At 34.3% G+C, this 27302-nt stretch overlaps 1 protein-coding gene across 18 annotated transcripts in view; it reads left to right on the forward strand.

Annotated features, from left to right (window-relative positions):
• PLEKHA5 (pleckstrin homology domain containing A5) overlaps positions 1–27302 on the forward strand; it is a 256773-nt gene that overhangs the window by 210628 nt on the left and 18843 nt on the right. For 9 of the 18 annotated variants that reach the window (XM_049882575.1, XM_049882574.1, XM_049882582.1 and 6 more), the window contains 7 exons: positions 10126–10188; positions 12252–12332; positions 12466–12615; positions 19457–19558; positions 23034–23145; positions 24085–24131; positions 25968–26088. In XM_049882575.1, the coding sequence (XP_049738532.1) occupies positions 10126–10188; positions 12252–12332; positions 12466–12615; positions 19457–19558; positions 23034–23145; positions 24085–24131; positions 25968–26088 (676 nt within the window). Of the gene's footprint in view, positions 1–4494; positions 4576–9572; positions 9609–10125; positions 10189–12251; positions 12333–12465; positions 12616–19456; positions 19559–23033; positions 23146–24084; positions 24132–24877; positions 25067–25967; positions 26089–27302 lie in introns of all 18 variants that reach the window. The other 9 variants (XM_049882578.1, XM_049882577.1, XM_049882573.1 and 6 more) reach the window with 2 other exon arrangements.

Here is a 27302-nt window from a genome sequence, read left to right on the forward strand (position 1 = left end):
GCTATATGGTTCCAAATATTCTCTCTTACTCTTTAGGTTGTCTGTTCACTTTGTTGATAAAGTACTTTGATGCATAAAAGTTTCTAATTTTGATGAAATCTTATTTGTCCACTTTGTCTTTTGTTGCTCGAGCTTTTGGTGTCATATCCACTGTTAAACAGGTCTTGAAGCATTACCCTGGTATTTTATTCAAAGACTTTTATGGTTTTAGTTCTAACAATTGGTCATTTATTCATTGTATATGATGAGAATTGTCCAAGATATTTCCTGACAGTAAGGATGCTCTAAAATTCGTGTTAACTACCAAACCAAAAAAATAAACCCACTGCCATCGAGTCAATTCTGACTCCTAGCAACCTATAGAAGAGTAGAACTACCGCATAGGGTTTCCAGGAAGCGCTTGGTGGATTCTAACTGCTGTCCTTTTGATTGGCAGCCAAACTCTTAACCACTACTGTTCCTACAGCAGACCTCAAATCCGAGAGAAATGCTAGGATTAAGTATCAGATTTTCTGAGTAGTTTTTCTAAACACTGGGATTTAGAAATTTCAAATAAAATACGTGTTTTTGTTGTAAACAGAAATACCTTGGTTTTACCTAAGTGTGTTTACAGTGTTTTATTTATTGCTGAAGCATACATTTTCTTTTTTTTGTTATGAAATAATGGGCCTTTTTTAATAGCTTTATAATTTGGCAATTAACTGAAACCTAAACCTAAATTACCTGTTACTTCAAAGAGGGAATTAAAGCAGGAAGCAAACCATTGGACTTGTTTTTATTAAACGCCCTACATGTAGTAATTAGTCCTTCTCTCACTGTGATATTGTGATTTCTGAAAACAAATATGTAGGCTGTTAAACCGACTATTTTGGTGATTTCTCGGATTCTCTAATTCAAACCAGAAGATAATTGTTGGATATTCCTTTTTTTAAGAACTTCAACTTCAAATCCCAAGAATTCCAAGTTTTCCATCTTAACACTTTTCTGTTGCTCTCTATTGGTGGAAAACACTTGAATTTTCCTTCTCTGTCAGGTTTCTGCCTTACACAGGTTCTGGTGTTCACAGGTTTTACTGTATACTTCTTTTGAAAGGGCAGTTTCTAGAGTGATCTCTGAGATACTCTGTAGCTTGTTCACTTTAAAATGTTAATTTTGCTTTTATATTTTTATTCCTAAGCCAGTTTCTTGCAAAGATTCCTTCTCAATGACTTAATATTTAACTAAGTTAAACAGAGGCATTTTGAAACCCCAAACATGGATTCCCTTTCCGTACATGTATATTTATTTACCTTCTCAAATATTCCACTAAATAAATCAGGCTTGATTAACCTAACCTAATCCACTGCCATGGGGTCGATTCCGACTCATAGCGACCCTATAGGACAGAATAGAACTGCCCCGTAGGGTTTCCAAGGAGCGCCTGGTGGATTCGAACTGCCAACCTTTTGGTTAGTAGCCGTAGCACTTAACCAGTATGCCACCAGGGTTTCCCAGGTTTGACTACCTCTGCAGAAACCGTATTGTCCCTCTCTCCATTTTTTAATAAATTTTTAATAAATTCCCCAAGCCTAGAGTATGAATGTTAGTTATTAATCTGTACCATATTGAAACTCCACTTAGAGGCATGAGCCATATTGACAGACCTAGCTATTAGACGTAGTGGCCCATTCGTAGTGCTGGATTTCCAGGGCTTGATGGGCAAGTTCAGTTTGCCTTTGAGTATCCTTTATCTTTGGATACTATCTGATCTCTGTTGTTTCTTAGATATGCATGCTCCTCTCTTTCTACCTCCATAATTTTTGAGCCAGGTAGTCTTCTGTCTAATTTCCGTGGTCTGCTATTGAATAATAGCAATTATAGATGATATTGCTTGGAAAATTAAAATAAGTTTTTACTATAATAATACTAATAAAATAATCCTAAAAGTGGTTAGAGACATAAAGTACCTGTATCGTTTGAAATATGTCAGTGTAGTAAAATGATGAGCCTCAAACAAAAAGCAACTATGCTTTATTCTAAGGTCAACATTTGATTAAAAAAAAATAATGTCGTAAAACATGGAGTACACTTTGCAATATAAAAAGGTCTTAAATTTCTGTTATACAATTTTTTTTCTCCTAAAGAGAATTTATGTCTGTAGTTGTCTTTTACTTTTCAACATTATAAAACTTAATCTTATACGCATAGTAGTATATTTGTTTACTTTGTGCATGAGTTGTCACTTATATATAAATCTCTTGGTCCTTTATTGGAGAATATTGAAGGGGAAAAATAAGTTTTAGTTTAGCTGATGTGTGGTTCCAAATTCCTTAAAATTTAATTAGCCTATGGAACAGGTAAAACTAATCTGAGCTTACAGAAATCAGATCACTAGTTGCTGGGGACAGAGGAAAGAGTGGAGTTTGATAATAAAGGGACATAAGGGCACTTTCTGGGTAGATGGAAATATTCTCCATCTTGATTGTGGTGGTTGCACAAGTATATACTTTTGTCCAAAGTCTGGGCTATACATGTAAAATGTGCTAATTTATTCCTCAACAACGTTGATTTAAAAAAAAAAATCTCCTTTGCCATGAGAACAGAAGAACTGGGTGGTGCTTGGCTACCATTACTGAACATTTTGATCAAAGATTCCATAGAAGAATCCTTATCAAAAGGGAGAGAATGCAGAACAGTATTTCAAACTCCAGATTTCCAAGAGCCATTAAGGTTAGGTGAACCCCTGAAACTATTGCTCTGAGATAACCTTTAAACCTTAAACCAAAAATATCCGTTGAAGTCTTCCTAAAACCAAACAATAGTTTGGCTAAACTAGTAAAAAATGTTTGCCTTGAGCGTTATGCTCTTTTAAGAACTGTCTGTATGGGACCAATGGAAACCCTGGTGGCTTAGTGGTTAAGTGCTATAGCTGTTAACCGCAAGGTTGGCAGTTCAAATCCACCAGGCGCTCCTTGGAAACTGTGGGGACAGTTCTACTCTCTGTCCGTAGGGTCGCTATGAGTCAGAATCGACTCGACGGCAGTGGGTTTTTTGCTTTATATGGGATCAAAGTGACAACAGCAACTCGAAAGATAAGATAGGAACCTTAGGGGGCAGTGAGAACAACTCAGAAAAGGAGGATGCGAATGGTTACATAACTGGATGAATGTAGTCAGTGTCACTAAATAGTACATGTAGAAACTGTTGAATTCATATGTGTTTAGCTGTGTATACTCTCAACAACAATAAAATAAAATTATTTTTTAAAAAAACCCTCTTGTGCGTAAAAAGTGTGAGTACATGGATGAAAAAAAATGATTTAGCCTAGCCTAAGTAATATTCTTTTCATTGGAGTATTAAAAGGCATGCATGTTTTTCATTATCTGTTAATTGACTAAAAAGGAGATTAAACCAGTGACAGGAGGTTTTTAATTGGCAAACAAAACAGAGTTTACTGACATGAAACATTGGTAACTAGACTGAAGATAAGATTATCTAGGACTACAGTTTTCAATATTCAGTTTTTACTTAACATTATACATTTACTAATCTTAAAATACACTTTTGTTGTAGAGTAAGCTAAATCAGTAAAGCAACATTTGTTAACTGCAATAGAAATGCTTGTTTTCTGTTAGATGAAATGAAAAGTTACATAAACTAAATGTCTCAAATTGCCATAATAAACAGACCTGACAGCTTAAGAATGATAAAAATTTTGTTGACCTTTTACTCTATATTTTATGATGATTCTCTTTTGAAAGTTTTAATGCTTGAATCCAGAGCCTGCTGAAAGAAATATTTTTCTAGAGGCAGTAATTAAGTACAACATGGCTGGAAATGTGAAACATACAGCTTCATCCTCCTTAGGAGCTGGAAGATGTACTGAGTCTTTGCTGAATAAATTTTAGTTTGCATGTTCTTGAAATAATTCTACATATGGTATTATATGTGTGAGGAGATCCGAAGTAGAGATTAACTTTCATGTATTAATGTCAGTCAAGATTAACTTAAATAAAATGTGATTATCTAAGTAATAATATACATTATTATATTATAGAATTTTAATATTTGTAAGGCATTAATTTTTTCTGATTAACCATGTAAAGAACTAATTATCATTTTAAGCTTTATTACTTAAAAAGTAATTGATTGTTTTTTCTCTTTTTAATTTTGTAGGTATTGTCTCCTGTTAGTTTATCCTTTGAGTCATGATGTTTTATTTTCTATTCTAGTGTATATAGGAAAATTCATTAATTAACTGATTTATAAAATAAGACCTAATTGTAGGTTTGTTGCATTTAGTAAGCCTTTTCATAACTTTGGAAGCATTTTACAGCATATAACACTTGTTTAAATGGTTTATATAAATAAAATATGTGCAGCCTTGGAGTAAAATGTAAAGAACTGCACTATTAGAAAGGTATTAAAGTAGAGGCTATATTTACAGTGTCGTCTTTCAAATCTAGCTATGCTGTAAACTGATGTTTGCTGTATGCTCCTCCTGATTTGAAATAGATGAAAGAAAATGAACCTATTATCACCATGGTTCACACAATGATTGAGAACTCGGCGCTAAGACCCCAACTGTACCAGCAAGTAAGGTCTTGGACAGTGAATGATACTGCTTTACCATCTGCAAAACCCCTCAGTGACAGTTTTGGTTTATCGTCAGATTTACTCATAACATTAGTGTTGTTCTTATTTTATTTTTTGTTTATGTTGATTTGGAAAGCCACAATTCATCCATGCTTTTTAAGATGCTGCAGTTTTAGCATGGCTTCGCTGAACATTTTGCTGTTGAATATTAAATGTGCCATTTTCCTACAGTTTTTGTGCAGAGTATTTGATTGATATGTACTTGGAGGTCTGCAGTACATTTGCAAAATTTCTAATAGGTTGCCGTTTATTTTTATCAACCCTAGGCATTATAACTGAATTTTAGGGGGGAAAACTTTTTAAATTTTTTTCCTTTCAGGGGTAGCACCCCATTCCCCAATGATTTAAGAATAGATTATATTTTTTGAGAGTAGTTTAAGTCTAGTTTTGGGTCTCTTGGTGAATGAGATCAAAATAATTTTCAAAAGAAAATACTGCAGAATGGTGAAACCCAAAGATAGAGGTTTCTTAAAATCCTGGGGGCCTCTTTTCCCGGTATGCCTGTCATTCTTGGGGTCATCGTGATCGTCGTATCTTGCCCCATTGTTTTGCCTAACTCAGAATATGTGTCGTGAAGTTGGCTTGGCTTTAACTTAGGAAACTGGTAGTCTGCAGATCTGCAAAAGAAGTCATACATTTCTTTTCAAATTCTTTGTAATTCATGGTCTGAATGTTCCTAGCTGTGTGTTTTGCAACATCAGCTTCTTCCACTTCAACACCCTTAAATTATTCTGGCCTATGATCTGTTACAGTATTTTAGAAAATCATGCAGCAGCAAGTTAACTAGCATGAAAAATGAATATATGTTTTGATTAATGTGTAAAAGCACCTGGTAAAAAGAATCACCTCGAGCTCCCAGTGGCGTCAGAAGCCTCTCGTTTGGTTCAGTAGCTTTAGGGTCTGCGTCATGGAGCCAGCAACTGGGAGATTAACATGGTTGGTGGGAGAAGGACTCATTTCTGAGCACAATTTCAACACATTCAAAGGATCGAATGATCGGATGTGGTCTTCAATTTGCAATAAAGAGATAGACAAATTATTAAATAATTAAAGTCAAACAGCTTTACTTTTCAAAAGAAAAGGGCATCTTTCAGTTCTTACAAAGTCTCCAGATTATAGAACCTTGCCACTTCATCCAAAGTGCCATCCTGATAACCTTTGCACCCGTTCTGGAATTGATACCTTTATCAGTGTTTGAAGCTGTCAGCTTATCATTTTGTATAATGCTCAATTAACTAATTGACATGAGATCAAAGGCATTTTGCTATAATAGATTATATTTTCATTTTTCTCATTTTGCATCTTTTCAATAAGAGTGATAGCTTGGGTGTTCGATTTGGCTTGGTTTGGTTTTTCTTTTTTAATTTGATTAGCATTGAGGGTTGATGATGCTTAAGTCAACTGATGATTTAAATTAGTTATAGTAAAAGTTTCAACTGGAGTTTTTTTAAAAAATATGATATGTCTGAAACTGGTCCTATATGGCATCACTGACCTTAAATACTACAAGAGCAATAAAGATATTTATATAAATATATTGGTTCATACTAATAATTGATTTAAAAAACCTAAAATTGCACAGAACAGAAAGATCTGAATGTCCAATGTCAGCAGCCATTTACTAGGAAATCAATGTTGACTTTTAATTTAATGCGGTCAAGGCTGAGGAGTCTTCAGGCTATCTTTTTTTTTTTTTTCTACATCAGCCAGTAGTAATGGGCTTAGTTATTAAGGTATCTTTAATGAATAAATAAATGTCAGACACATTTCCTAAGCCCTGTTTATATAGTTACACAAATTAAAATTAGATCTGGTTTTTCTCCAGGCTTTCTTTATCATGTTTTATCCAAAAAAAAAAAAAAACTCTACAAAAGCTTATATTATACACTATTTAGGTTTTTTTTTCTGACCTTGCACTACAATGTTTTGATAATAGGTCCCAGTTACTTAACAGGAAATACAGTGGCAATATAATATCATTATGGCCTGTTTCATTCTGAATCATAGTTTCCTTTTCACAGCCACTCACTTTTTCCCTCAGGAGGACCTTTATGTTTGTATTTTCTTCTTAGAAAAAAGAAGATACCTGAGAAATTACCTAGACATTAATTTTCTTAAATTGGCCAAATAAAAAGGGCCTGAAACTCAATTGAAACAAATGCTAAATAAGTGAGCATCAAGTTGAAAAATATCCTCTGTATTTATTAGTCTTTGTACTACCTTTCAAAGTTATGTTTTTGTACCATAGTTTTTATTTTCTGTCATGATTATTATCAGAGAATATTATGAATAATTCTAAAAAGTACAGTCATGTGATCTTTTTTCTTCTTCTTTTCTTTTTTTTTTTTAGCAAATACCCACAGTCATATGAGCATTTTTTAGCCCTGACAGGATATAGTGCCCAATTTTATCAAATTTAAAAATATTTGTCTGAAAATTATTTTAGGAATATATATATTCATATACTTTTTAAAAATACATAGTTCATATAGCTAAAAGGCATATTATGGAAAGCTGAATTTTAATTAGCAATAAACAATTTTAACCTAATGATGGGCCGGTTTTTAAAAAGATTTTAGATACCCTATTACAAAAAGGTTCTGACTTGCTCATAAAATATATCATAACATGACCTTATATATAGTCAACAAAATCTGTTATAGACTTCTCAAATTCAAGCTTGTAATTTCACTGCTCACGGTTACGTAATACTACACAGCCCATTTCTTCCTTCGCTTTTTTAACCTTGCTATTTTTTTATTTGGTTAAAGCGCCTGTCTAATAAACAGGAGATCATGTGTTTGAATCCTAGCGGAGCCTATCTGACTGGTTTCTGAGCAACCGGGAGGTTCCTTGCCTCCCTCAACGAAGGTGGTGGAGTGTATTTTGGAAACTCTGGTGGTGTAGTGCTTAAGAGTTACGGCTCCTAACCAAACGGCCGGCAGTTCGAATCCTCCAGGCACTCCTTGGAAACCCTATGGGGCAGTTCTACTCTGTCCGATAGGGTCGCGATGAGTTGAAATCCGACTCGACAGCAACGAGTTTGGTTTGGTTTTTGGTAAGGTACTTAAAATGGCTGCAGTATTCAAACCCAAAATTACTTTTTTTAAAAGATAAATTTGAAAAATGATAAAAAGTAATAACTGTGAACATTATATATGCAAAACATGAGTTAATCAGAATATTCATGAAGTTAATTCTTTTTTTATTATTAATAGGGTCGTCTTAATGAGAATTAAATAGCAAACTTTTCGAGCCCTGTTAGATGGAATTTTTTTTTTTTTAAAGCATTGGTGATTATTATCAGTAATACAGGACGCGCTTAAAAATTCATTTTAAGAAATAATCTTGTTTTCTTCTGCCTCCTATAGGGGAAGATTAATTGGTTTAAGATTTTATTAGTTGAAATCTAATAATAACTGCCTTTGTTGAATAACTTAGTAAAAAAAAAGATTTAAATAAAGTCTTCACTGGAACTAAAAATATAGGTAAAACAAAAAAAAATCTTGCTTTGTGTAGGTAATATATTTATATGGCTGTAAGGACATATCACTCCAAAGTTACAGCTGCCCATTACACATCTTCTGTTTTTATAACGTGCCAAATGATGTAAAGATGAATACACAATAAAAGATTTTCTAAACAGATATAGTATACCAGTATTCTAAATATTTACTACACATTATTAAGTTTCCAATTTAAAATACTAGTCTTTTTACAGTTGATCCTGGAATATAGCGTAGTATTCATATATTAATCTAAGTGTGGCACTGTTTACTAAAAAATTATCTCAAATTATGAAACTTCTTTCACATCCCAAGTTTTAGTAAAGCTGTTTTGCATTTAACTTTAAATGTTAAACAAAGTATATTTGGACATCTTAGTAGCTTAAGGACTTTAGTCTTTAAATTCTTATGAGAAAAATACAATTTTTGCATTGTTTTAAATATCATGGATCTAAGCATTTTAAAACTTCTTTTTCATTACTGCTTTTCAGATAGGAGTATAAGTTCTTTTCTTGGATCTAGGTGCTTTAATTAAGAGTGATAATTGATGCTTCTCAGAAGATGTTGGGTGATGTTTATTTAAAATAGTGCACAAGTATTCTGGTTTTTGCTATTAAATTCATTTTTCATGTAACGTTCATTTCTCTGAAAATTGTCTGGTTTAATGATCACTGTACATACTCTTAAATTGCCACAAGACTCATTTGCATGAGGTATGTGAAAGTAATGTCTTGGATTGAAACACATAATCTTTCCAGCATTATTATATGTTTGGAATGCTTATATTTTTAACCTCCTGACCCTCACATTTCTAGACCCATTTAAAGTTATCTGCCTTTTAAATTATGCCTTTTTAAAAAGATGTATGTAACTGTCAAGCAGTTTTTTACAGAGAGGGCATGTATAGTTGTAACTGACACATTTTTGTGCACTTATAAATGTATTATATGATACTTAACTTTTTCCAAACTAGAATATAGTTGGGACACATTACATCCATCCCCACCTTAAGAAAAAAGTGTGCCGTTTAAAAAACATGCGATGTGCCCCAATTAAATTTTTCCTACTATGTTTTTGTTACTGTCTAGAAGTCAATGTAAAGTTAAAAGACAAGAGAGGTAGTGAAATGTTGCCTGCAGAGGCTATGGTGTGATCTTTGGTATAACTGAATTGGATGGCTATTGAAATCTTGGTAAGCACAATCAGAAATGAGGATTCATTTGACCAAAAGACATTTGGAAGAAGCTGAAGAAGGGATGTTTGTAAATAACAGTTTCTTAAAATATAATAAAACAGTGTCAACCAACACATACAAACTTTTTATGCAATTTGACTCTCCATCGTTTGCAATGTAGGCTCTTAGTTTTATGAGGTTTTGAATGATTTTCCTCTTTTCAATTAAACCCATCCTTTTCCTCTATTATCTTTTAGTTCTTAAGACAGAAGAACCAGATAAGTTTATATTGTGTATGTGTGTTTATATATTATGTATATGTATACGATATGTTACAGGTTTTGTTAATTAAGCTGTACTAAGATGTATTGGCATCTGAGTGTATACAGACACAGTGTGTGATAATATGTATACCCTAAAGGATGGTTTTAACTGTTGAAGTGTGTTTGGTTTGAATATTTTATTCTGGTTGCTATGATTGTATTTGTCAGTTTTCATTAAAATAACATGTCTTAAAAATGAAAAATGTAAGCTGCCTTATAATTTTGTTTGACCAGCTTATTATTTTGTTTGAAAAGCTTAATTTAACATCATTCTTGTGTATCTTGCGTATTGTATCACTGTTATTTTTCTGCTTTTGTAATGATTTGTGTTTTGAATTAAGCTTTCGAAAGTTTAAGAATCGTTAAAGTCACATTTTTGTTACAATGTTAAGTATTTTAACATAAATCTAAAATATTACACATAGACTAAATAAATATATTTGTAAAATATGGTTTTTAAGTTACTATATGACATCTTTCCTTGTAGCTGTCGCAAGAAGAATGTAGAGGTACGTTATACAAATACAGACCTGAAGAAGCGGACATTGATGTAAGTATTAGTGTGTATATACATACATATTGTCAGTGCTCTGTCATATTCTCTACCAGGGCACTGGAGATAAGCATGGCAAACAGCTCTTCCTCCCCTGGCCTCCAAAATGGCTTTAAATAAATTAGCATTTTACTTTTAAGTTTTCTTAGATTAAATCACTCCCACCGCCACCACCTCCCGCCACCATCATTAGCAGTTAAACATATTAAGTAAGGATGATCAGTGGTAGAATTCTCACCTTCTATGCAGGAGACTCGGATTTGATTCCCAAACAGTGCACTTCATGCTAAGCTATCACCTGTCTATAAGTGGAGACTTGTATGTTGCTATGATGCTGAACAAGTTTCAGCAAAGTTTCCAGACTAAGATGGACTAAGAAGAAAGGTCTTGAAATCTACTTCTGATAATCTGCCAGTGAAAACCCTGATCGTGGGTATTGTGCAGGACTGGGCAACCTGTTGTTCCACTCTGCATAGGGTCAGCTTGAGTCAGGAGGCTGACCCTACAGCAGTTAATTCACAACAACAGTGAAAGCGAAAAACTGTTTCTGATAAAATATTGTGGAGGACTGGGGACAGAGAAAAATTATTACCTGTGTTTTCTAGAGAAAGTATCACCTTCCTAGGAATTTTACTACTGCTTCCTTTTTGAATTAAATTGTCATTTTTTTAAATCATATTTTAAATCACTGATCTACCATGCATTCTTCTTTATTTATATCTCATTATTCCTTCATTTCTCCTGGATCTATTCCATTGAATTGTACCTCCTTACTTGTTATTTGAACATCTTTTTTGGATATAGATTGAATTTTGTTGTCTGATAAAGATACAGTAGTTATTTTGATAGATAAGTGACAGAGAAAGTGAAGTTTCAGGTTTCTTGGTTACATGCCATTGTGCTATAAAGTAAGAAGTTTGAGGCGTATTTCCAGTTTTTTCAGGGTTTGTATTTTGAGACATTACAGCATCTATAAGATAAATCTAAACTTTTTTTTTTTAATTGGCTTCCCAACTCTGGACTTTCTGGAGCCACGGAAGGTGGATGGATCCCTAAAACTATTGCCCGGACATAGTTTTTAACCTTAAACCAAAAATAGCCCTTAAAGTCTTCTTAAAACTAGATAGTAGTTTAGCTTAGCTAGTAAAATAAATAAATAAATGTTTACCTTGAGCATTATGCTCTTTTAAGAACTATGTATATGAAGTCAAATTGACAACAGCAACTCAAAAGATTATATGGGAACCTTAGGGAGTAGTGAGTTGATTTTAATGAGGGAGGAACGTTCAGAAAAGGAAGGTGAGAATGCTTGCACAACTTGAATATAATTAATGTCACTAAATTGTACATGTAGAAACTGTTGAATTAGTGTGTATTTTGCTGTGTATATTCTCAACAACAACAAAATTCAGGAAAAAAAATTGGCTTTCCCAAGTTTCAGTTCCCATTTTAATGTGAAAATTAATGAGGAAGAACTGGTTCTTTGTAATCTTGAAATTTTATTAGATTAACTTCCCATATTTCAAACTTTAAAAAATTAGTGTAGTACTAAGACTTTAATACATTAAAACACTAAAAGTGACTGTTCATTAGCAATATTTTTATTTGTATCATTGCAGTTTGAAGCAGTCTTTTGTTTTTTTTTTCTAAGAACATAAGAGCTTAATTTCCAAATATATAGACTTCATTTAGTGTTTTACATTCAGGACTGCATATAATACTTAACCTCAGCAGCAGATGGTAGGGAAAAAAATCTTAACCACATTAAAAATAATGAGATAGAGTCATATGAAAGTGTCTAATTACTAAGAATGTTTTTCATTAGATAGGTTTAATAATATGGTTGAAATACTTTCTTAGTTTACTCTGCATACCTGTTTTTGAAGCATTCTGTCTCTATAGGCTGTATTTTTATTTTACTTTGAAAGTTGAAATAAAGATTGACCTAATTAGGTGTTCTGTGACTATTTTAATGTGTTTTCTTGTCATGTAGAGACTACCTATCTCCACTTACAGGGAAAAGAAAACATTGCTAACAAAACACATCTTTTATAACCCAGGCCAAGTTAAGCCGATTATGTGAACAAGATAAAGTGGTACATGCTCTGGAAGAGAAACTTCACCAGCTCCACAAGGAGAAAGTAGGGCGATTATGTTTATTATCTATAATTGATATTACTTTATATGATTATTATCTGGACACTGATAACTAATGTAAAAAGAATTAAATTCAATGATGCAGAACATTAAGTGCCATTCTTTTTATCATGATAGTACACGCTTGAGCAAGCTTTGCTGTCAGCCAGCCAAGAGATAGAGATGAACGCAGACGACCCAGCAGCCGTTCAGACCGTGGTGGTACAGAGGGACGATTTACAGAATGGGCTGCTTAGTACGTGTCGAGAACTGTCTCGGGCCACTGCTGTAAGTCACAAATTTTTTTTCCCAGTAAAAGTTGCTGAAATATTATGCAGTTCTTTTTTCTTTTTTTTTCATATAATTAAACTTTTTAAGGTTGATCTTTATTAGAAGAAGAAATATTAATTTGTTGTTAGCATTTTTATCTAAACCCATTATTGAAAACCTAATTCTGTCAACTCAATTCTGACTCATAGTGACCCTATAGGACAGAGTACAACTGCCTCATAGGGTTTCTAAGGCTGTAATCTTTATGGAATCAAGTTGCCACATCTCTCTCCTGCAGAGCAGCTGGTGGGTTCGAACCACGGACCTTTTGGTTAGCAGCCAAGCTGTTAACCACGGTACTACCAGACCTTTTTATATTTACCTAAGGAACATAATTATTTTTCTAATCGATAGGCATTTTTTTCTTTGTGAAACAGATGTTTTACAGGGAAGGTAAGTACTCCTATTTGCATGTACTATGCAATATGTAGATGACACAACCTTACTTGCTGAAAGTAAAGGGGACTTGAAGCCCTTACTGATGAAGGATCAAAGACTATTGCCTTCAATATGAATTACACCTCAGCATAAAGGAAACAAAAATCTTCACAGCTGAACCAATAAGCAACATCATGATAAACGGAGATAAGATTGAAGTTGTCAAGGATTTTAAACGGAGAAAAGATTGAAGTTGTCAAGGATTTTGTTTTACTTGGATCTATAATCAACACCCATGGAAGCAGAAGTCAAGAAATCAGATGATGTATTGCATTAGACAAATCTGCTGAAAATGACCTCTTTAATGTGTTAAAAAGCAAAGATGTCAGTTTGAGAACTAAGGTGCTCCTGATCCAAGCCATGGTATTTGCAGCTGCCTCATGTACATGTAAAAGCTAGACAATGAATAAGGAAGATGGGAGAATTGATGCCATTGAATTATGGTGTTGATGAAGAATATTGAGTTTACCGTGGACTACCAGAAGAGCGAACAAATCTGCCTTGGAAGAAGTAACAGCAGAATATTCCTTAGAAGCAAGGACGACAAGGCTTCATCTCTCACACTTTGGACATGTTATCAGGAGGGACCAGTCACTGGAGGAGGACATCATGTTTGGTAAAGTGTTTGGTCAGTGAACAAGAGGAAGACCCTTGATGAAATGGATTGACACAGTGGCTGCAACAATGGGCTCAAACTTAGCAACGATTGTGAGAATGGCTCAGGACTGGACAGTGTTTTGTTTTGTTGTACAGAGTCATTATGAGTTGGAACCAATTCAGTAGCACCTAACAACATCCAAATGAAAAATCCTTAAAATGAATATGTAAAGTACATTTCATTAAGAAAATAAACGTGAATTTTGGGGGATTTAAAATAATTTTTGAAGGTGGTAATTGGACTCATTTAACCAACCATTGCAATAGAAGGCACCTGTGAAAAGCGTTTAAGAAGTTGTATTTTTTTTTTTTAAAGTTACCATTTCTTAGCTGCAGTGTGATCTAAGTATAGATGATAGGTTTGAGTAAGAAGTATAATTAATAGAACCTTTTAACCTATAGTCATGTGATTTTATAAAGAGCCTCTTGGGGTTGTCAAATCTAAAAGTCTTACTTAGAGCTTATGAACTGAGTGTTTTATGAGTTTAAACAGTCTGCTTTAGATCCTATGATGTGGTCATCTGTAAACATAGTAAGAGCACCTGCTCAAGCAGCCCTTTGAAAGAGAAATCCTAGCAAAATGTACCCTGTTATAGAAGAAAACTGTTAACACCCTTGTCTGTATCTTTAAGGAGTTGTTAGGGAGCAGCTACTTTTAAGAAAGCCTGAAGACAGTGCAGCTTAACTAAGAAGGGTCTTTCCAAGCTGGCACAATACCAGAATCTCAGCATGGCTTTGATTCTAAACACTTAACATTTCAAACATGAGCTGTCTTTAAAGGTTTTATAGAAATCAAAACCTAGTTTTTTTCTGTTCTTAAGTGCCTTATATTTATATTCTGATTTTAAAAATACTGTTATTTCTCTACCTCCTTTGAGTCTCTTAATCATACTGTGATGTTTATATATTTTTTTAAAAAAAACTAATATCCTTTAGATTGTGAGCTCCTTCAAATCAGAAACCATGTCTCATTCATTTTTGTAGCTGTAGCATCTAGCACTATAGTCATGCTCATAACAAATTTGATGAATGATTGAGCCCAGTGACTTGCCCATGGTTACAAAGCTAATAAATGCTATGTCTAGAACTCAAATCCAGGTCTTCTAACCATAACACATATACTTATGTGGATTTTTATAGTAAAGTTATAAAGAAATTATATGCACCTGAAATGTCTAATAACATAAGGAAGCAGTCACTGAGCTAATCAGTGTTGGTAGGATTTGTATAAGACGAAAGGAGAAGTTAAGGATGGTCCATACAGGACAAAATTCCTTTAGCCATAGCACTGAGATGAGAATACGGGAGACATACCTGGAGAAGCAGGAACTAGAACTGACTAACTGGAATAGATGATTCCTTTCAGAGGATAGAAAATATGAGATTAGAAAAGGAAAATGGACTAAGCTGTCAATGCCAAATTATTGAAAAAAAACCTCAATGTCCCCATGCCATCCAGAGTCGAATCAAAATGGTGGGCCCTGCTGACATTTAGTGGGAAACCATTTAATGATTTGGTGTTCATTCTTAGAATTTCAACTTCAGGAGATCCTAGGAATGGATATACAGCGCTCACTTCTACCCAACTGTTATTCCTTCTCTTACCAATTGCGTTTAGTAACTTAAATCTCATCAGTAGGCTTAGAATCATCTGTCCCATTCATCCCTGACACGAAGTTTATAAAAAATGTCTTAACAGAAGTAAATCTTGTTTGAGTATCACTTTTTTTGGTTGTTGTCCTATATAATCACTTTCCCGTTTTCTTTTTCCTTACCTTAAGGATAAATCAATGGTTAATTCAAACTCCCTGAATGTGTTCTTGTAAAACATATCTTACTACATAGAATACAAACTATGTTATTTGTACCTTTATGTAAACTTACTTATATTTGTAGCTTAAGGTTACAAATGTTAGTAAATACATATGGGCATATAGCTGGTACTCATTCATTGAAATACTGACTGACTGAAATTTGAATTGCATTTATGCTGGCAGAATCTCAGCAGGTTTCTTCCATGCATTCAGTCAATTCAGGGAATTAGTTCAAATCCAAGACCTAGGCATAAAAAAAAAAATACGATGTATAATATTAGGGCCTCTCTAGATCAAAGCTTCGATTCCGAGAACATCTCCTAACCTGGTAGGTCACCAAGGTCCCTAAAACTAGGTAAATCAGTAAAGCAGCCTTTACCTTTTATTTAATTACTGATGCTACATCTCCTCTCATTAAGCCCCATCCATCAGGCATGCTTCAAGCATACAATGCCTTTGTATTCTCTCCTTGCTGCCACTTCTTTTTATCTAAACTTGATTAGAAGGAAAGATTGGCATATATGTTATACTTTCAATGTGTTGCTGTCTTAGTTTGGGTTCCCTTCAGGAAGTAGAGCCCGAGTTGAGGAACTGGGTTCAGATAGTTTGTTTGGGAGATGATTCCAGAAGCAGAAGTGAGAGAGTGGAGAGAATGAGACAGGAAGTGGGCAAAAGTCCTTTAGCATTATGAGGCTTATCCATGTGGTTACAGATTGCAAGAGTTCATTTACTCTCTTAACTGGTTGGCATGGCATTCTCCACTTTTTTTTATTGAAAGTATTGTACTATGTAACCAGTGCCTGTGATTTTAAGATAATTATATATTTGAAAGTTATTACCCCTTTTAATTGCCTTTTGTGTGTGTGTGTGTTTGTATCATCTTGACAAAGTGAAGTCATATTTTAAGGTTTTAACATTGTACTTGTATAATCTATTAAATTGTGTGGGAGGAAAATGATGTTGTGCCAGTGCTACCCCTTGTCTTGATATAGTTGTCATCCCCTGTTCACTTGTGTTTGAGGACCTAGGGTAAAGGCAAAAAACCAGGTAGGCACAGCAGGATTTTGAGACTCGGCAAATTATGAGATTCATTGCCAAACCTGCTTAGGAGACATCCTCCCCAAATTCAAAAAGCAATTACTCTAAACGGCCAAAATTTTTAACACATTTAAATTTTTCAAAGTATGCATTTTAAATAATTCTTCATTGCATGAGTTTTTAAAAGTGACTTTAAGCCAGTTGCAAGAAATAAAAGGAGCCCTGGTGGCGCAGTGGTTAAAGCACTCGGCTGCTAACGAAAAGGTCAGTCCACTTCTGTAAAAATTTACAGCCATGGAAGAGGACAAATAACTGCTTGAGACCACTACTATAAAAACTCATTAAAAGGTTTACACACCGAAACAGTCTTTGATGATTACAAGGGTGGGCGGAGGGAAGAACACTAACTAGACAATAGATAAGTAGTAACTTTGGTGAAGGGTAAGGCAGTGCATGATACTGGGGAAGTCAGCACAACTTGACCAGGGCAAGGTCACAAAACTTCATAGACACATCCAGACTCCCTGAGGGACCGAATTACTGGGCTAAAGGCTGAGGACCATGGTCTCAGGAGAACATCTAGCTCAACTGGCATAACATAGTTTATAAAGAAAATTGTCCTACATCTTACTTCGGTGAGTAGTGTCTGGGGTCTTAAAAGCTTGTGAGCAGCCGTCTAAGATACTCCACTGGTCTCACCCTGTCTGGAGCAAGGGGGAATGAAGAAAACCAAAGACACAAGGGAAAGATTAATCCAGAGGACTAATGGACCACAAGCACCACAGCCACCACCAGACTGAGTCCAGCACAACTAGATGGTGCCCAGCTACCACCACCACGGACTGCCCTGACAGTGGTCACAGTAGAGTCCTGGACTGATGCTGAAGAAAAATGTAGAAAAAATTCAAACTCACAAAAAAGACCAGACTTACTGGTCTGACAGAGACTGGAGAAAATCCAAGAGTATGGCCTTCAGACACCGTTTAAACTCAGTACTGAAGTTACTCCTGAGGTTCACCCTTCAGCCAAAGATTAGACAGGCCTGTACAACAGACAATAGTGCATATAGCTCAACTGTGTATACGGGACTAAAATGGGCACACAGGCCCAGGGGCAAGGATGAGAAGGCAGGAGGGGATGGGAAGGCTGGACAAATGGAAATGGGGAACCTAAGGTCAGGAAGAGGAGAGTGTTGACATGTTGCAGGGTTGGCAACCAGTGTCACAAGACAATATATTAATTATTTAATGAGAAACAGATTTGCTCTGTAAACCATCTAAAGCACAACAAACAAAAAATTTACATCCTTGGAAACCCTAGGGGGCAGTTCTACTCTTTACTTTAGTGTTGCTATGAGTCAGAGTCACTCGACAGCAGTGGGTTTGAGTTTTATTTTGTTCTTGGTTTTACAGAATATAAGAAATTAAGTAACTCTCTGAAAGAGCCTTTAGGAACTTGAGATAACCTGTATTGCTTCCTTTTTAACATCTCTTCATACTGAATACCTTTTTTCCTTATCCAAGATTATTGCTCTTGTTAAAGTGACATTTGTCTGGGGGGTCAGTGGTAGAATTCTCACGTTCCCTTTTGGAGACCGGGGCTCAATTCCTGACCACTACACCTCATGGCACAGCTACCACCTGCCTGTCAGTGGAGCTGGCATGTTACTATGATACTGAACAGGTTTCAGCAGAGCGCCTAGACTAAAACAGAGTAAGAAGAAAGGCCTGACGATCTACTTCTGAAAAATCAGCCAATGAAAACCCTATAGCTCACAACGATCAGGTCCACAGTCAATCATGTACATGATGCAGGACCGGTCAGTGTTTCGTTCCGAGCAGTTCAAGGCAGAAAACCCCTGGTTATGGGAAGGTTCTAAGTTACTCATTCATTTAACATAAGCATTTAGTAAATATTTGTTGGCTGCTTTAAAAGTGCCAACTGCACACTCAATTCTGGTTGTATAAAAAAATAGTAGTGGTCAAATACAGTGTCTGCCGTCAGTTTATTAATGTTACTCTTATACTACTCTGAACATCTGCAGAATAATTATAACCCCATAGAAGAGTAATTACACTCCAATGGAGTAGCATCCCTGAAACAGGATGATGTAAAGATGTGTTTTTAAGCACCTATAGAATCATTGTATACTCAGTAGATTACAGGCAGTTAAAGACCAACTATCAAAAAATTCTGTTATTTAGGGTTTTCGGAATTTTTTTTTTTTTTTTTCCAGAGATGAAAAGTGTAGATGGATAGTGACCGTATTGAGTCTCTGTGAGCAGGATTTGTTGAATTGCTTATATAGTTAACTGAATTAATCTGCTTTATTGTATTACCTAAATAAAGTCATGCCAAATTTCTGGTGTCTTATTGAAAATCCAGCATGCCGCAATATAAAGGATTTGATATATTTCCTTGAGAAATGTTAATCAGCACAGATAAGAAACGGCTTTACTTATACCTCTTCTGCATTTTAGGAGATTACCTTTGAGAAAATTTACCTTATTGTCATGAATAAAATAAAGTATTCCCTCAGAGTAATACTCTTTAGACAGTAGAATCAATATAAATATTTTGAGATCATGAAATATTACAGTGGGGCTTTTTTTTATTATTTTTTTTCTTATTTAGTAAATTTAAATACAGCAGTAGCATAATAATAAATACCTAAGTTGCTCAGTAAATCTTGTTGAATTGGACCAAAAAAAGAGAAAAACAGTAAAGGAATATGATATTTTATTTTGGCCAAGATAATCTACATAATTTTCTAAAATCTAGAAAAGATGTTTTATGGATAGCACCATAAAAGCATGTTTTCCTGTTAAAGTAATTAATACTCTTTGTTTTAGGAACTGGAACGAGCATGGAGAGAATATGACAAGTTAGAATATGATGTAACTGTTACCAGGAACCAGATGCAAGAACAGCTAGATCGCCTTGGTGAAGTTCAGGTACATTGCTGTAACTGGTTTTGACTGGTACTATGTAACCCACTTTGTTAGATTCATGCATACCCTTAACAATTTTTGTGTTCAGGCTAGCTCAGACACACTTTTGAATACTTTCAACGACAGGGATCATATATCTTAGAAAGTAGCCTCAGACCCTCATTGTTGTAAAGTTATTTGTTATATTGGGTATTTAGTGAGCCCTAGAATCTTCTCTGCTCCTAGCTATCTGAGTTCTGTCATTAGATCCTATACATGTGGCTTCATATTCCTCTCAAGTTTTATCTGTATCATTTGGAATTGAGGTATTGATATATATGAATTTATCAAATAGTGGAAATTGTATCTTTTTTATATTTACTTTTTATATTTATTCTCATCCTTTCTGTATTAAGTGTCTCTGTTTTGTCAAATTAAATTTAACCTATTGTACTTGACTGACATATTATTAGAATGGGGGATGCTACAGCACCATTTGATATAAAGAATCTGGCTTTGTAAACAGGTAGCTACGGGATCATGATCCAGGTCTCAGTTTTCTTATCTCTAAAATAGAAATAGTAATCTCTCTTAAAATATTGGAGGGATGGGGACAATGCCTGTTTTTAAAAACAGTAAAACTCACTTAATGCCTGTGACTGTATATAAATTTGATTATCTTCATTGGAATCCTAGCGGAGTAACAGGCAAATCAGTAAAATGAATAAAAGATGATCAACTAAGTTGACATATAAAGCATGAACTGTTCTCTGTTCGTGCTGTGCATTATAATAGCCACTAGCCACATGGGGCTGTTGAGCACTTGAAATGTGGCTACTATGATTCAGGTTAATAATCAACGACAAAAATAAGATATTAGATACAAAAGAGGAAAACTATGTCTAAGATTGACTCGGCAGCAATTAACAACAACGAGGTTTAACCCAATGGTCAACAAACTCTTTGTAAGAGGCCAGATATTAAACACTTCAGATGTTGCAGGTACATACACTCTCTCACATATTTTCATTTGCTTTAATTTTTGGTTTTTTTAACAACCCCTTAAAAATGTAAAATCCATTCTTGGCTCAAGACCATGTAAAAAGGGACCATGGACCACAGCAGTTTGCCAGTCCCTGATCTAACTTAACAAAAAATGTTTATTGTAAAAATGTAATTATGGTACATTAAGAAGACCTGAATAATGGAGAATTATAATTGGTATGACATTTTCAAGATGAAAGTTCTTCCCATAATACAGTTGTATTCTTGCCAAATTTCCAGAAGAATTTTCTGGCAAAGTTATCAAAATGGTTCTAATATTTTGAAGGCTATAGTAAAGACTCACAGGTAGTTAAGACATTTTGAGGGGAGAAACAGGGCAAATGTAGAAGGCGTGCTCTGTGACGTTGCACATGTGATGTTGGACCAGTTACATAACTACCCTGTGCCTCAGTTTCTTCACCTGTAAAATGAACATAATAGTAGCTACCCCTGTTATTATGAAGATGAAATGTGTTGACGGTTTTGAAGCACTTAGAGTAGAACCAGGCACATAAAACAAACTGTTAACTATTTGTCAAGCAAACATAATACAAAACCATAGTGTTAAACATGGTACAGGGCAAAAGTAGATCAATGGAACAGAATAGAAAGCTCAGCGGCAGACCATGAATATGTGAAAAGTTGGTATTTAATCAGTAAGAAAAAGATAGACTATTGGAAAACAAGCTCACTGTATTGATGCCTTGCTCATACCATATACAAAGGTGAACTTCAAATGCATTAGCGACCTAAAGGTAAGCAGTAAAATTCTAAAGCTAATAGCAGGAAATGTAGAGTGGGGATAGACTTCTCAAACAAGACCCAAAAAATACTACCCACAAAGCAAAATCAAATGTGGGAGCAGGGGAAAGAGAAAGTGAGGAAAGAAGGAAGAAAAAAGGAGGGAGGAAGAGAAAGAAAAAAATGTTGAAATTTGACTGTATCAAAATTAAAGATTTCTCCGCAGTAAAGGCAGTATAGACAAAGTTAATAGATGGCATACTGGAAAACATCAGTATCTTTGACCTCCAAAATTTAACAAGAGTTTACTATCTAGATGTGCAAGAAATGTTTTCTTTTTGATTTGTAGAGATAGTCCAATACAAAAATAAACAAAGACTGTGAGTAGTTAATTCATAGAAGGAAACCGTTAAGTTGATGTGTCGAAAAGTAAAACAAAAATAAGATTTTCATTGTATACTTTTAAGATGGGAAAAATATGTGTGTGTATATATATTATAAAAGTAATGCATATTCTTTTTAGAACGTGTGCTAGTGTCTGATTTTTGTAGTTGATCTTCTCTCCTGATAAGTCTATATCAATGTCCACATCTCTGGGCTGTCGTGTTTGGGTCTTGTGTGAGTACTTCCTCCTTTTACTTTAATGCTTCTATCTTGTGGCTTGGAAAACTAGATAACTAAGCTTATGTAGTACTGCCTTTTTTTAGTACATAGTCTTTTTAGTCTTTAGGCTTATACTTTGAAAACATATTTCTATTCTTCTGAGGACATTTTTAACTTGCTGATGAAATATATCTAATATTTACAGTTTTTAAAAACTGGTATTAAAAATACTTTGCCAGGTAATGTGACAGTTTTTATAGTTTATCACCTGTTTCTTAAATAAAGTTGCATTCATAAAACATGTTGTTTATTGTTATCTAAAGTATTTATCAGTAAGACTCATAGAGTTCTAATAAAATCTTAAGAGAAAACTCATTTGATTTTTTTTTTAACAACCCCTCGAAAATGTAAAATCCATTCTTGGCTCAAGGCCATGTAAAAAGGGACTGTGGGCCACAGTCTGTTTCAGTTGGGATATTTAGTCTGAGGGCATGATACGGGGTATTAAAAGTAAGAAGGTTTCTATAACATAGGCTAGAGAACAGCATTGATAAATTTGGATTCCAAAATTGAAAATTCATCCTACAAATACATGTATTTAACTCTATCACTCAAAACTCTTCTAAATATATTTTGTTGGTGATTTTTTTTTCCCTCCTTTTCTCTGTTTTGGCATTTCCCTTTATGTTGTAGAACTTAGGAAGCTAATATACTTTCCTTCCCCCGCCCCCGCAAGAAAGTTGTTTTTGTTTGAATTTGGGGCTTGTGAGGTTTTTTTTTGGGGTTTTATTTTCCATTTTTAGTCCTTTCTGATCGGTATGCTTTTTGAGGATCATAAATAACGTAAGGCAAAGCTTACTTAAGAGTTGATTACTTAATTAACCGTTGGAGATGCATGAAATATTGTAATTGAAAAATTAATTTTTTTCCTCTGCTTTATCTTTTATCTTTTCCATTGAAGTTGCAAAATCAGAAGAGTCACATAGATCATAGTAAATAGTCTCAAAACTTAATCTGTTGCATTTAGAATTCTCATTTTTTTATGTATAAGTGAAATTTGTGACTTATTTAATGGTTTGTCTTGTACGTGATTTATCCATTTTATTGATAGACTGAATCAGCAGGAATTCAGCGTGCACAGATTCAGAAAGAACTTTGGAGAATTCAGGATGTCATGGAAGGGCTAAGTAAACACAAACAGCAAAGAGGCACTACAGAAATAGGTAAATTGGCTTTGTATTTTATTTTGTGGTAGTTGGCCACAGTATTATATCTAAATGGAGTGGCATAGATAATTGGGTTAATTTTATTACTTTAGTCAATACTTCGACATCAGAAAACAAGCAAAGCACTCTTCTTTATAACATCTAGTCAGCATACGAGAAAGCCATGCCAACCTCGCCCACACAAAAATAGCCACAGTTTTGTGAGTAGAAACACACGTGGCACTTTGGTTTTAGAAATGTTTTTCCCCACAACAAAAAAACGGGCTCATATTATACTATTCTGGTGGCGGAGTGGTTTTGTGCTACGTTTGCTAACCAAAGGGTGGCAATTCATATCCACCAGGCGCTCCTTGTAAACTCTCTGGGGCAGTTCTACTCTGTCCTATAGGGTCGCTGTGAGTCAGAATCAACTCGACGGCACTGGGTTTGGTTTTGGTTTTATTATACTGTTTTCTACAATTTGCTTTTTCCACTTACGCAGTACAGTGGATTAACTATAATTTATTTATCCATTTCTATATTGATGGGCATGTAGGCTGTTTTTAGTTTTTGCTGCCATACTAGTTGCCATCAAGTTGAGTTGAACATTAACGTACATATATCTGAACCACATTTAATAGTTTCCGAGAAGTGATATTTCTAGCACACATCTTCCATTTTAGTCGGTACAACCAAATTGCCATCCTAAAGCCTTACATCAAATTACACTTAAACTGGTAATATTTGAGGAAACCCATTTTCCCATAGTCTTGTTAAAACTGGATATTTTGATTTGTATTTCTTTTTAATGTAATTGGTTTGAAATCCTGAAAGCATTAACAACTGAGGAATTAAAAATGGAAGCTTCATTTAAAATAAGGAAAAGGAGTTTTTTTTGTTTGCCTTTTCTGTAGATTTAGATGTATTTACTATAGTTATTTTATAATTTTTTAACAGGTATGATAGGATCAAAGCCTTTTTCAACAGTCAAGTACAAAAATGAGGTAAGTTTGGATTGTTTCTAACTATAATGATTTTAAATATTTAATACATGAATTAGAAGACATTAAGCTTTCTCTGCTCATTTTACAAAAAATGTTTTTTAAATATATGCTGTTCAAAAGTTATTGTATTAATCTTGAAATTTTGTTGATTCAGTAATTTGATACTTTAACAATTGTGATTTTTCTTTCCTTAATGCAAAAAAATTGAATCACCACTTTTTATCTATGTTAGAACTTTAATATTATCATACTGTTTTTGTAAAGTTAAGTCTGCTGTGTATCATGCATGGCATAAAGAAATTATAGCTGCAAAGAGATACTGTCAACCTCATTGAAAGAATCTTTGATTTTGAATTTTGTGTAGAAACCAATCGAAGAGAAATGTTTCTCCTTTTTTCTCTTAAATTTGAGCAAAAAATAAAGTACAATTTTTAAATTGATCCATTCCTTTAATTTTTAAAATGAAATAAAATGGTTAGTTTCATACAGTAGCCTGTTTTGATATTGCACTCCAGTATAAGCCATACCTATGTATTACTGAAGAAATTAAACACTACCATATTTAAAACCCAGTTATTGGCTATCGTAAAATTTTTTGGTTGTACTTTTCAGTATGAGAGTTTGGGCTTGACAGTGTCCCTTTAATTATCTTAAAGTGAATGTAAGTTAATTTACCGTTGAAAAAAATTAGGTATACTTAATTAAATATGCTTATCTAAATAAGGTGACTATTCTACAATCTTTAGGAAGAGGAAGTAGTCCCACCTCGTCCTCCACTTCCTCGGTCCTATGACTTTACAGAGCAGCCTCCCATAATCCCCCCTCTGCCCAGTGATAGCAGCTCCTTGCTCTGTTATAGCAGGGGCCCAGTGCATCTGCCTGAAGAAAAGAAGCTTTACCAAGTTCAAGGATATCCAAGAAATGGATCTCACTGTGTAAGTGGCTGGAATAGCCACAGAATAATCAATCATGTGTGCCCTCTCATTTTTTTTTATTATTTTATTTTGCAATCAGACTTTTTTTATCACCCCATTTTTTTTATAACCTCACTTTTAGCCAGTGCTTTTTTATGTATATATCTAACTTTGTCGTATGTGCGTTTCCTATTTTGGTTTTACCATTCTCATTTGTTGGAGCATTTTCATAATTGTGGTTACTTTATTTTATACATCTTGAAGGAGCCATATTTTAAAAATACCGTTTCAGGATATAGAGGCAAAATCGTGTCTTTGGACCAGAAAGATGAAAGAATGGGATTGTTGCTAGGAATAATGAAAGGGTTGGGATGTGGACAGTTCAGTCTAGTCTAGGAAAACTGCTAAAGAATTCTGGACATTGCCAAGGAGACATGTTACTACTGGAAATCGAAAATAAGAGGTTTAGGGTTAAGCAAATAACTGTAAAATATAAATAAGAAAAGAGGAGAATAAGGAAAAAAAAAGAAATAGAGCTTACTTTGAGAACAACAAAATGTCCATAACAGGAATCTTAGTACTGGATGGAGCCTCATTTATTCAGACCTTCTTAATGAAAATTTCTTGAGTTAATATGATGTAATTATTTTTAGATTTCAGTTAGACCGTGGTAAAAATGTTCTAATGACTTTATCCCTAAAGAGGAATATTAATTTCAAAACCAAAAGTTTTAGTAGCTGTAAATCCTTCAGATACTTTTTCTTAGCTGTGACATATATGTTAATTGTTTTACTTCCGAGATAGCTGAGTATGGGGTTGTTGATTTTTAAAATTTGAGATTTTAGTCTGTAGAGGTAAACATTTTAAAGGAAAGTTTTGGTTTATTTTTTCTCTTTTTGTAATTGCGTATCTTCCTTTCAAGGGTCCAGATTATAGACTCTACAAGAGTGAACCAGAGTTAACAACAGTGGCAGAAGTTGATGAATCTAATGGAGAAGAAAAATCAGAACCTGTTTCAGAAATAGAATCTTCGGTTGTTAAAGGTCAGCATCTGGGATATGTTTTACCTCCTGTATTTTTTAGACATTTTAACAGTGAATTCATTTTGCATATTGTGGACATATACAAGTCCACAATCCCTTACCTAAAACTTTGGAATCTAATGTTTCTGAATTAAGAAGTTTGCAGGTATTTGGAAAGTGCCACGGTTCATCTTGGCTAGGAATAAGGCAGCACCCCCTTTTTTAAAACATTAACATTTCTGGACTGTTTATTCTAAGTGGGATAAATAAAGACTGTAAAAAGCTTCACACACATTCAGGTTAGATTTTGCTGAGAAATAAGTTATGCCAAACTTTTGAAAAGCTTTCCATTGTCAGAGTTTTGTTTTGTTTTTTTTTTTCCAAAATTATTCTTGAGGAGTTAGGGACTGAAATTTTCACACAATTCTATAAAGTAAATTTCATGGATTAATACTTTTTCTTACTCTGTACACTCTAATCGTTTCTTTAAATGTGGGTCATTCTTCCAGAAATGAATGTCATGAAGAAAAAGAATAGAAAGGAGGAACACTGTTCTAGATTAAAAAGATAAAGCCAAATACAATTCAGTGCTCAAAACTTGATTGGCTCGTGTTTAAGAGAAAAAGCTCTTAAAGACATTCTTGGCACAATTTGGGAAATTTGAATATATTCTAGATATTAGATAACAGTAGATGTGATCATTATATTGTAGTCATGTAGGGCAACGTATTATGTGAATTCTAAATCACGTAAGAGAAACATGTCTACAACTCACTTTCAAATGGTTCACGGAGAAAAGTATGTGTGTGTGTGTATGTAGATGTACTTATACAGAGATAAAGCAAATATGGCAAAATATAAAATTTTTTAGAACAAAAAAATGCTGATCATAACCTACTAGACTGAATTTTATAATCTGCTAAAGGGTCACACATACAATTTGAAAAACTCGTAAGTGGTAGTGTTCACATTATCTTTTTCCAAAATTGGAACTTTTTTTTAGGGCATCTAATGTCAATTTGGAGCCCTGGTGGCACAGTGGTTAAGAGTTTGGCTGCTAACCAAAAGGTTCAGAGTTCAAACCCACCAGCCTCTCCTTGGAAACCCTTTGGGGCAGTTCTACTCTGCCCTGTAGGGTCACTGTGAGTCAGAATTGGCTCTCCGGCAATGGGTTTGGGTTTTTTGGGTTTTTTTTTTAATGTCCATTTTGGGAGCCCTGGTGGCACAGTGGTTAA

The sequence above is a fragment of the Elephas maximus genome, chromosome 4 (assembly GCF_024166365.1).
Source record: "Elephas maximus indicus isolate mEleMax1 chromosome 4, mEleMax1 primary haplotype, whole genome shotgun sequence".
In the NCBI taxonomy this organism is placed as follows: Eukaryota; Metazoa; Chordata; class Mammalia; order Proboscidea; family Elephantidae; genus Elephas; species Elephas maximus.